Source organism: Plecotus auritus (genome assembly GCF_963455305.1).
Source record: "Plecotus auritus genome assembly, chromosome: 5".
In the NCBI taxonomy this organism is placed as follows: Eukaryota; Metazoa; Chordata; class Mammalia; order Chiroptera; family Vespertilionidae; genus Plecotus; species Plecotus auritus.
The window spans coordinates 183,922,300-183,933,448 of NC_137776.1; the positions used below are offsets into that span (position 1 = coordinate 183,922,300).

General features: G+C 61.6%; 1 protein-coding gene across 3 annotated transcripts; it reads right to left on the reverse strand.

Moving 5' to 3' along the window:
- Positions 1–434: 434 nt before the first annotated feature.
- On the reverse strand, positions 435–10,485 carry GBGT1 (globoside alpha-1,3-N-acetylgalactosaminyltransferase 1 (FORS blood group)). Of its 3 annotated transcripts, none has more exons than XM_080671096.1 (7): positions 10,324–10,485; positions 9,155–9,319; positions 8,555–8,620; positions 5,156–5,206; positions 5,042–5,077; positions 4,692–4,826; positions 435–3,036 (listed from the first exon to the last, which is right to left on the reverse strand). In XM_080671096.1, exons 2-7 carry the CDS (start codon positions 9,223–9,225, stop codon positions 2,352–2,354), a joined length of 1,044 nt encoding a protein of 347 aa, XP_080527222.1. In that variant the 5' UTR covers positions 9,226–9,319; positions 10,324–10,485; the 3' UTR covers positions 435–2,351. The 3 variants fall into 3 exon arrangements, with proteins under 3 accessions (XP_080527222.1, XP_080527224.1, XP_080527223.1); XM_080671098.1 differs by having other exon boundaries at positions 1,772–3,036; positions 10,400–10,485; XM_080671097.1 differs by having other exon boundaries at positions 1,772–3,036; positions 10,367–10,480.
- Positions 10,486–11,149: the final 664 nt, after the last annotated feature.

The window sequence follows — 11,149 nt, forward strand, 5'->3', positions numbered from 1 at the left end:
CGGGGGCCCAGGCTCAGAATCATTGCTCTTTGCATCCCTGAGCCCTGCACTGACCACCAGAGGCCTTGTCTTCTGTTGGGGCTCCCTGGCCAGGGAAGGCCCCAGAGGAGGTGGCCCTGAGCCAGCCTTGCAGGGGAGGAGAACCCAAGCCCCACTCCCAGCCTGGGCCCATGCCCCTGGGGACTATGGCTGACCCTGGTCCCCATCCAGGGCATGGCCCTTAGATACCAGGGACAGAACCCAACTCCTGGAACCTAACCAGGGGCCAGGCTCTCCCCTAAAAGGAGCTGAGGGCCGGGGGCCCCGGGGTGCTCCAGGGGTGGGAAGGATGAGGGGGGTGGGGTGAGCAGGGAGCGGGGAGGACCTGGAGACAGCCCCAGCCCGTCTGACAAGATCAGATCTGAGCTACAGGTACCAATCTTGCCAGGACAGATCCGTTTGGGGTTTCTGAAGTTTATTTCTTTAAAAAAATTAATATACATTTTTATTGATTTCAGAGATGGAGGGAGAGAGAGACAGAAATTTCAATGATGAGCTAGAATCACTGATCAGCTGCCTCCTGCACGCCCCTACTGGGGATCGAGCCCACAGCCCGGCATGTGCCCTGACCGGGTATCAAACCATGACTGCCTGGTTCATAGGTCAATGCTCAACCACTGAGCCACACTGGCCGGGTGGTTCTGAAGTTTTTAAGTGGCAGATGCACTGTAAGCAAGGGACAAATGACAAACACAAGGCTGGGCTCAGGCTCCGGTGCAAACACTGCCTTTGGGGTCAGACTGCCCGGGGTTGGGACCCGCCCTGAAGCAAGGCCTGCTCCTTCAGCACAGCCCTGCTTCAGACTCGCCTCCCTAGGGCAGGCCAAGACCCTCCACTGGGGACACACAGGCCACGGGTCCACCCTGTCCCTTTGCCTCGGAAGCGCCCCAGGGCCTCTCCAGTCCAGGCTCTCTCCTCACACTGGGCCCTCGGTCTGCCCGACCCTTGTGATCACCAGTCAGACCACGTGTTGCCGGAGTGGGCTCTGGGCTGGCACCCAGCTTCCCCAGGGTGGGTGCTCACCCGGAGATGGCTAGAGCCACCCCTTCCTGCCCTCCATCGCTCCTCTCCACGGCAAAGATGCTGCTCAGATGCACAGGTGGGAAGCCTGGTTACGGCGCGGCAAGCGCCATCTTTATTAAAACTGCCCCAACCTTCTTACGAAAGAGGCGGCCCGTGCCAGGGAGGGTGGCCGCCCTGGGGAGTGGGTGCAGCTGGACTGGAAACCAGAGAGGGTCCCGAGCGAGGACTGGGAGCCCTGCAGCTGGAGAAAAGGGGACCTGGATGCCCTTCGCAACCAGCAGTGACAAGTGACCTCGAAGGGCAACAGGCAGCGAAAGGGGGCCGGGCTGGGAACGCAGGCGCTGAGCAGGGTAGGCTGCAGAGCCGCAAGGCGCGTCTGCTGGGAGCCTTGGGCCCTGCCCTCTGCACCACTAGTCGCCCCTCCCTGTCCCCCTCTCCTAGGCGACATTCGACATTCGAGGTTTGCGTTCTCATGTGGGCACAGCCCTTTACAGTTTCTAAAGGCCCTTCCACGTCGCTTTCCAGTTGGGTTTTCCTGACAGGGAGGCGGGCCGCACAGGACAGGTCTCAGTTAAGGCTTGGGAAGTGAGGCACTGACTGGGGCGAGCTGGGTGCTCCTCTGGGGTGAGCTGAGTGCACCCCTGAGGTGAGCTGGGTGCTCTGCTGGGGCTGGTAGGTGCTCCCCTGGGGTGAGCTGGGTGATCCCCTGGGGTGAGCTGGGTGCACCCCTGAGGCGAGTTGGGTGCTCCCCTGGGGTGAGCTGGGTGCTCGCTGGGGCTGCTGGTTGCACCCCTGAGGCGAGCTGGGTGCTCCCCTGGGGTGAGCTGGTGCACCCCTGAGGCGAGCTGGGTGCTCCCCTGGGGTGAGCTGGGTGCTTGCTGGGGCTGCTGGGTGCTCCCTGGGGTGAGCTGGGTGCTTGCTGGGGCTGCTGGGTGCTCCCCTGGGGTGAGCTGGGTGCTCCCCTGGGGTGAGCTGGGTGCTTGCTGGGGCTGCTGGGTGCTCCCTGGGGCTGCTAGGTGCTCCCCTGGGATGAGCTGGGTGCTCCCTGGGGCTGCTGGGTGCTCCCCTGAGGTGAGCTGGGTGCTCCCTGGGGCTGCTGGGTGCTCCCCTGGGGTGAGCTGGGTGCTTGCTGGGGCTGCTGGGTGCTCCCTGGGGCTGCTAGATGCTCCCCTGGGGTGAGCTGGGTGCTCCCTGGGGCTGCTGGGTGCTCCCCTGAGGTGAGCTGGGTGCTCCCTGGGGCTGCTGGGTGCTCCGCTGGGTCCTCGTCCACGGCAGCCCCGACTCTACCGTCAGCTCCGCAGCCAGTGGGTGTTCTTGTCCAGCGTAGAAAAGCGGATCAGCTTCAGGCTGGGAGGCCGGGGCTTCCTGTCATCCCAGAGGTACTCGGGGGACAGCACCTTGGTGGGCTTGTGCGAGATGAAGCGGCGGTTCAGGTGGCTCTCCTCCTGCCAGGCCGCCATGATGCCGTTGGCCTTGTCCGCCAAGATGGCCATGTGGCAGCCCCTCGTAAACTCGTACACCCTGTCCACCCGTCCGCCAAAGACCGCCCCGCCGTAATAGAAGTCCCCCTCGCCGTCTGCCACGAAGGCGGTGGAAACATGCCTGCGCTCGTAGGGGAACTGCTGGCGGGGCACGGCGTAGTAGCCGGGGTGGATGGCGGCCACCAGGTCTCCCAAGGTCTCGGGGCCCCAGGGGTTCCGGAACACCATGTCCACGTCCACGCAGAAGAGGTAGTCCACCTCCCGGTGCGCCCGCTGGGCGATGTGCCGGCTGATGGTCTCCATGCGGCGCGTGGAGATCTCCTCCCAGCGGGCGTGCTTCTGCACGGGCAGGACGCTGAGGAGGCGGCCGGGGCCCAGCGGGACGCGGGGCACAGCCGCGGGCTCGTCGGTGAAGACGTAGTAGCACACCCGGTAGCCCTGCATGAAGAACTGCTCGGCCGACTCCAGGAAGTGCTGGACGAAGCTCGTGTACCTGGTGCAAAAGCCTGTCACCCCGGTGGCCCGGCAGCGCCCTGCCCAGGTCCCCGCTGCGTGCTGGCACCGCACCAGGCGTGGGGCCTGGAGCCGGCGGGGCTGGGGCACCTCTCTGCTCCCCACCGTGAGTTGTCACTCACTCTGACCCTAGGGGTCCTCGTCTGCCAAATGCCCACCATCATAGCACCTGCCCCTGAAGAATGACTGCGGGGCGCTGACGTCACATCACAACCCCACCTCACTTTCACTGAGCACTTAACGCAGTGCCGGCCGGGTCTGAGGGATTCCACCGTAACCACTGTAGGCACAGACGTGGCGTCACGGAGAGAGGAAAGGGACCAAGCAGGTCAGTGGCTGCTTCAAGGGAAGGTGAGCGGTGCTGGGGGCCCAGGGCGGGTGAAACTACGGGCCCCCGCCCTCCAGGCCACAGCTGGTTGGGCCAGGGCTCACCTGGCCCCCGGTGGGCCGCCCATCATGTGGCCAGCACTTTCCAGGGGTCCTCAAGCTTTTTAAACAGGGGGCCGGTTCCCTGTCCCTCAGACCGTTGGAGGGCCGGACTATAGTTTAAAAAAAAAACGATGAACAAATTCCTATGCGCACTGCGGGCCCGGGACACGTCGGCTGCTAAGCAGGACAGGCAGCGGCACCCGGCGGGCCGGATCCATGTCCTCGGCGGGCCGCATGTGGCCCGCGGGCCGTAGTTTGAGGACCCCTGCTTTAGGCCATAGGGCCCCATCATGGTCCCTCTCCCACGAGTCCTAGGAAGGGACCGAGAGGGAAGCTGCCAGGTGGTGGCTCTTGTAGGAAAAGCCACGTGGGAGGAAGACAGGAGACAGCCAGAGAGCCGGCAGCAGAGAGTGGGGAAGAGAGGGTCCTGAGGGTGGGGCCTGGCCATGGACCCCCACTTCTATGAGGTGGCCTAGGGCCGTGGTCGGCAAACTGCGGCTCGCGAGCCACATGGGGCTCTTTGGTCCCTTGAGTGTGGCGCTTCCACAAAATACCACGGCCTGGGCGAGTCTATTTTGAAGAAGTGGCGTTAGAAGAAGTTTAAGTTTAAAAAATTTGGCTCTCCAGCCCTAACCGGTTTGGCTCAGTGGATAGAGCGTCGGCCTGCGGACTGAAAGGTCCCAGGTTCGATTCCGGTCAAGGGCATGTACCTTGGTTGCGGGCACATACCCAATAGGAGGTGTGCAGGAGGCAGCTGATCGATGATTTCTCTCTCATCGATGTTTCTAACTCTCTATTACTCTCTCATCCTCTCTGTAAAAAAATCAATAAAAAAGAAAAGTTTAAGTTTAAAAAATTTGGCTCTCAAAAGAAATTTCAATCGTTGTACTATTGATATTTGGCTCTGTTGACTAATGAGTTTGCCGACCACTGACCTAGGGGGTTTCCGCTCCTTCATACCTGCCTGACCAGGAAAAGCGGAGAGGGGTGAGGGGTATCTGACACGGGCTTCTGCTGTCCCCTCCTCTGGGCTGCCCCCCTCCCCCCTCCCTGCAGGGCCAGGCCCCCTTCCTCCAGAAGCCCTGTTCCCCAGCTCACGCTCCTCTCCACCTCCCCCTGCTCAGCACCTGGGCCAGGGAGGCTGGGTGGGCCGGAAGCTCCCATGGCTCAGAGGACCTCCCCTCCCCCGCCCAGCCCGCTACTCACTTCCCCACGGCGAACACCGTGAGCCCGATGGTCAGGTTCTGCGGCTGGTGGATGAGCTGCAGGAGCTCCGGGTCAAAGGTTCCCTCAGACACGATGGGCGCCAGCCAGGGCGTGAGCGTCAGCAGCTGGGTGGGCCTGGCAGCAGGGGCGGCCACGGGCGTGAGGCCCTCCCCACGAGCACCGTGGGCTCACCCTGGCCCTGCCACCCACGCCGTGCGACCCCGGGCGGCTTCGTCCCTGTCTCTGGGCCTCAGGATCCCCCGGTGGAAAAGGGGGGCGGTGATAACCACAAAGCTCCTCCCCCCACCTCCCAGTCTCCAGGCTGCACCCAGGCCCCAGGCAGCACCTACCTCTGCTCCAGCAGCTTCGGCTGAGGGTACTGCGACCTGCAACCGGGACGGGCCAGTGGTGAGGGAGGCGGCCCCACCCCGGGCCACAAAGTGGGGGAAGGACAGTCTGCTTACCGTGCCACCGGCCGGAACGGCTTCTCCCCCCTGAACTGCAGCTTCATGTTGCTGTGGGCAGAGGCCAGAAAGCCGTCAGTGCCAGGCGGTGGCAGAATGAAGCTGAGGTTAACCCAGCACCCACGGGGCAGGCACCCAGGTTCCGTGCACAATCCGGAACCTTCCCCGGGGCTCTGCCCGCTCTGCAGGGGCTGGGCTGCGGCAGAAACGTCTGTCCAGGGTCACCGAGTGGCAGGGTGATTGGTGTCCAGAAAAATAACTCGGTAGAACTCAAAGACAGACAAACTGGAGGGGAAAAAAATGTAGCAAAACTGCTCGGCCGAGGGTGATGACTGGACCGCAGGCGGGCCGAAGGGAGAAGGGGGCTGGGAGAGGAAGTGGGACCCATGGAGCCGGTGGGAAAGGGCCTGGGAGCAATCCAAGACATGGGGGGAGGGAAGGGCTTGCTCTTAGTTTTTCTAGCTCCTGGTCCTGCCAGTAGGCGCTCAGGGGCAGTGTCGGGGGGGCAGGCGAGGGGGTGCCCTGGCCCTTCCAGAAAGCAGCCTGCGAAGCTGCATCAAGAACCTCCCCTGCCCTAGCCGGTGCGGCTCAGTGGATAGAGCGTCGGCCTGTGGACTGAAGGGTCCCGGGTTCGATTCTGGCCAAGAGCAGATACCTCGATTGCAAGCTTGATCCCCGGCCCTGCTCAGGGCACATGCAGGAGGCAACCAATCGATGTCTCTCTCACATCGATGTTTCTCTCTCTGTCTCTCCCCCTCCCTTCCACGCTCTAAAAAATCAATGGGGATGCCGAAACCAGTTTGGCTCAGTGGATAGAGCGTCGGCCTGCGGACTCAGGGGTCCCGGGTTCGATTCTGGTCAAGGGCATGTGCTGTGGTTGCGGGCACGTCCCCAGTAGGGGGTGTGCAGGAGGCGGCTGATCGATGTTTCTCTCTCATCGATGTTTCTAGCTCTCTATCCCTCTCCCTTCCTCTCTGTGAAATATCAATAAAAAAATATATTTAAAATAAAAAATCAATGGGAAAATATCCTCAGGTGAGGATTAACAGTAACAGAAGGGCCTTGTAGATGGCAAAAGCGTTACATCCAAAGCTGCTCATCACCAGCTCATTTAGTTCACTGGGCAACTGGAACCCGGGTCCCGGGGGAATGAACGGATGGTGACCCCGAAGGGTCCGGGCACAGGCCGGAAAATAAAGCCACTTCTGGAACAGGATAAAAATCGCAAACACATTACGATCACAACTTTTCTGTTTTTACTAGTGTACCAGCCTTGCATCCCCACAGTAAATCCCACTTGGTCATGGTGTGTGACCTTTTTAATCATATATTGCTGGATCCGGTCTGCTAATATTTTGTTTAGAATTTTTGCATCTGTTTATCAGGGCTATAGACCTATAATTCTCTTTCTTTTTTTTTAATAATTTTTTTTTATTGATTTCAGGGAGGGAGCGGGAGGGAGAGATAGATAGAAACATCAATGATGAGAGAGAATCATTGATTGGCTGCCTCCTGCACGCCCCCTACTGGGGATCGAGCCCGAAACCCAGGCATGTGCCCTTGACCAGAATCGAACCTGGGACTCTTTTGTCTGCAGGCTGACGCTCTATCCACGGAGCCAAACCAGCTAGGGCTATACTTCTCTTTCTTTGTTGTGTCTTAGGGCAGTGGTCGGCAAACTCATTAGTCAACAGAGCCAAGTATCAGCCGGACAACGATTGACATTTCTTTTGAGAGCCAAATTTTTTAAACTTAAACTTCTTCTAACGCCACTTCTTCAAAATAGACTCGCCCAGGCCGTGGTATTTTGTGGAAGAGCCACACTCAAGGGGCCAAAGAGCCGCATGTGGCTCGCGAGCCGCAGTTTGCCGATCACATTCTTAGGGTGATGCTGGCCTCATAAGGTGAGCGTGGGAGTGTCTCCTCTTGAGTCCGTCGGCATGGTTTAAGGCAGGTGTCCGTCCTTTGGGTGTTTGGTGAAGTTCACCTGTGAGGCCGTCGGCACAGGGCTTCCGTTTGGCTGTTGGGAGGCTCCGTTCACTGCTCCCATTTCACTAGTTGTCATCGGAGATCACAGCCATTCTCAAGGGCAAGTAGCCTGTCTGCGTTCAGAACCAACTAGATGCCCACTGTGTTCCGTTAGAGAGCGCAGCAGCCAACAAGCTGCCAACGAACTTTGAAACTGGAGCAAAAGTCAGGTCAGGGGGACCCAAGAGGGCTTTTTCTCAGTCTTTTCTGTTTTCCAGCTTCCTAATTTACTACATTCTGTGGCCAAAATGTTTTTCATCTTCACCTGAGGATATGTGTTTATTGATTTTACTTTATTATTATTTATCTTAATCCTCACCAGGGGATATATTTTGCATCGACTTGGAGAGAAAAGGACAGTGGGAGGGGAGGGGTGGGGAGGGGGAGAGGGAGAGACACACACTGATGGCCTCCCGCACAAGCCCTGGCGGTTCGGGGATCAAACCTGCGGCCCCTTGGTGCAAGGGCCCCTGCTCTAACTACTGACCCACACCTGCCAGTGCTGTCTTTATTGATTTTAGAGAGAGGAAGAGAGAAACAGCGACATGAGAAACAGCGATCAGTTGCCTCTCCCAGGCACCCTGTGGGGGGGGGGGGAGGGGATTGAATTGAACCTCCGCGACCTAGTGATGTGCCCTGACTGGGAACTGAGCCCACAGTCTGTTTAGTGTCTGGGACGACCTCCAGCCCCCTGAGCCCCCTGGCCATGCAATAGCCAGTGTTTTCATGATAATAAAACACGCCTTGTTCACCAACGGTCTGTGCTCCAGGTTTTAAACTTCCCTTTAGTTATCATGGAACACAAGGCTGGGGCCAGATGCCCCCGGGGACACGGTCCCAACCCCCTTCTTCCCTCTGAGCTGTCGTCGAAAGCCGGGCGTGTGCTGTGGGCAAGACTTCGGTCACGTGTTCATTAGCTCCTTGACTCCACAGAGAACAGAGCTGAGCAAAATGGTCAAGACCTAGAAGCACTATTTCCTGAGCACCCCCTCGGAGGCCCGTGCCACCCCAGGCTACTCAGGCACCGTGGCACTCCGTGACCCCGGGAGCCGGGAGGGGCACCTCGACCACCCCATCTTGCAGGTGCGACAAGGGAGGCTCGGAGCTACGCAGCATGCTCGAGGCCCAGCTGCGGAGGCTGGAGCGTTGCAGGGAGAGATACTGAGACGGGGCAAGCCCATAAATTCCCAGACACTCACCACACGGATCGTGAGCTTAGGACCCAAGACCCTGCAGACAAAGTTCCCACACGGGCCAGGGCGCACAGCGTCCTCCAAAGCCCCTGCCTCCTTTAAAGTGACCTTCAAAAGTCCCATCTCCCCCACTCCGTGCAGCCCACAGGGCCCCCAATTCTCCCAGCCCCGTACTTACAAGATCTCTGGGCAGGGGAGGTAATAGGGGACGTAAGAAAATGGCAGCCAGCTGTCGGCATATACCCTGGGAAGGAAAAACACCGCTGATTCGAGGGCCCCCGAGGCTGGAACCCCCTTGGCGCACCCTGGTGGGAGCAAAGGCCCCGGGGGAGCATCTGCGGTCCCCATGGCAACATGGTCCGGCTGACCGCGGGGGACAAAGCCTCCTGGTCGTCCAGCATAGGGTCACTAGTCACCCCTGAAGTCATTCACCCCTCGGGCAGGAGTGTTCTTGACGCCAGCCCTGCACACTAGAGGGGGGCAGGTGTGGCGAGGGGGCAGCCCAGGGAATGCCACAGGAACGCACAGGGCGAACTGGGAGCATCCACGGGAGTTCCTGGTCAACAAGGCTAGCGGGACGGCGAGGCAGAGGGAAGAGCAAGTGCTAAGGCCAGGAGGCCAGCCCCAGGCAAAATCCAGAGCCTCGTTCGGTCTTCCCGGGGTTGGGGGACAGGTGTGCCAGGGGAGGTGGGCATCCCCCGAACGGGGCAGGTGTGGGGGCCGAGGTGCCAAGAGAGGAGTCTGAGGTGGGGCTGGAGGGCTCCCTGGGCATGCTCACCACAGAGCGCAGAGGGCGGTGCCCACCAGCAGGCAGAAGCCCAGGCCCAGGGCCAGTCTGCGGCAGCGCATGGCGGGTGCGGCACCCCTCCGGGCACCTGCGGAGGGTGGGTGTGCCGGAGCCAGTCAGCCCTCCTCTCTCAGAGCCTGTGTCCTGTGGGGACACCTGCAAGGAAACACTCCTTACCCAGAGACAGTGCCCATCCTTGTGGCCCTGCGCCTCCCCTCCCCCCGCGGCCCTCCAGGGCAATGTGGACCCCCGGCGCCAGCTCCCACGGGCTCAGCGCTCAGCTGAGCCTGCAGCTGTGCCTTGGAAGAGGCGCTCGGCCTGGCCCATGGCCCCCCCAGCCTGGGTTCTCAGGTCTCCCTCAAAACTCTTCCCACGACGGCGAGAAGAGAGCCCCCAGACTGGGCGACAGCGCGAGTGCCGGGCGTTTGGGCAGGACTTGGAGAAGAATCCGAGAGCAACCGTGAGGACACGGAGCGTGCACAGCGCGCACACGGCGCGATTCCCAGGAGGCGGGCGGGGCGCAGCAGCGCATTCCTCGGGGAAGCGAGGCCTGGTCTCTGCAGGGGCCACGGGAACGCTCCAGCTCTCACTGGCTCAGTAGTGTGACCAGTCACTCTTTCCGCCGCACCGCAGCCTCGGGGATCTCCCGGGGTGCAGGGGCTGGGTCGGCGGGGAGGAAGGACAACACGCACCGCCCCTGAGGGTGACGCACGCGGAAGGGCTAAAGCGTTAGGCTCGGTCCGGGTCACAGTGATCAAGGGACTCAGGCAGCCCGGCGGGGGTCCGCCCGAGGTCAGAGAAAGATCCCGAAGCTGGAGTTTCGGTGGCCTCCGGCACTCGCTCCCTCTGCCGCCCTCCGCGGGCCTCGGTTCCCACGCGGGCCAGGGCGCGCAGCGTCCTCCAAGCCCCTGCCCCTTCTTCGGTTCCGCTAGACCCTATCTCCCGCGGGGCCCAAGACGCCGGGGCCGCTCCGTTGACGCAGAGCCAGGCCCGAGCCCAGTCCGCCCCAGCCCGGGGCGCACCCAGGAGCCTGGGCCGAGCGCGCACCTCGACTTCCGCCCGTCCGTGCGGGCGCGGGGCGCTCCTCCTCGGCCCAGGCGCCGTGCGCGCACAGGGTGGGGCGGAGGGAGCACAACTGTTTCTGCGGGGTGCACACTCACCCCTAGTGGCCAGACCGGCGTTAGGACGGACGCAGGGGCTCACCCGGACCTGGAGAGCAGGCTCGGCTCGGCTCACCTCGCCAGGGCCCTCTGCAGGACCCCGTGGCCCCGGCGCCTGGGGCAGAGCGCGGATCGCCCGACGGAAGGCCGGCTGCCGGGGGCGGGGCCGGGTAGGTCAGCGAGCCGCTCGTCCCTCCTACGGACGCAGCCCCGCCCACCAGCCCGCTCGCCCCGCCCACAGCCGCAGCTCCTCCCACGGCCGCAAACCCGGCCCGGCATCCCGGCGCGCGGGGCCCGCTGGACTCCGCTCTCCACTGTCTGTCTGGTCTGCGCCCTGGGACAACCCAGGACCGGCTCCAGGGCGAGAAGCACGGGTCCGGGAACTCAGGGCCAGACCTGAGAAGCAACTCAGACCCAGCCCCTGCACCCCTCCCGTCAGCTAGAGCTGGGGGCCCCTAGCAGGATGGGGCTTTAATGTGTTCAGAAGAGCATGGGAGCAAGCACAGTGGGAAAACCCGCTGAAGGGCGTCGCACTGCCTTTCGGTTAGGGTCGGTCCTCCTTGGCTCAGGCCCCTGGGCCGGCGCCGAATGCTGGCCAGGCTGTGGAGCGACAGGGACTCTCAGTCACTCTCAGTCGTAGCTGGTGGGAACGCAGCATGGAACCTCCACTTTGGAAAAAAAGTTTGGCGGTTTCTTCCCAAAGTGAACAAATTCATACCATAGGATCAAGCAATGGTGCTCCTTGGTATTTACCTAAAGGAGCTGAAAACCTGTACCTGCCGCCCTGGCTGGTTTGGCTCCGTGGATAGCGGGTCCCAGGTTCAAT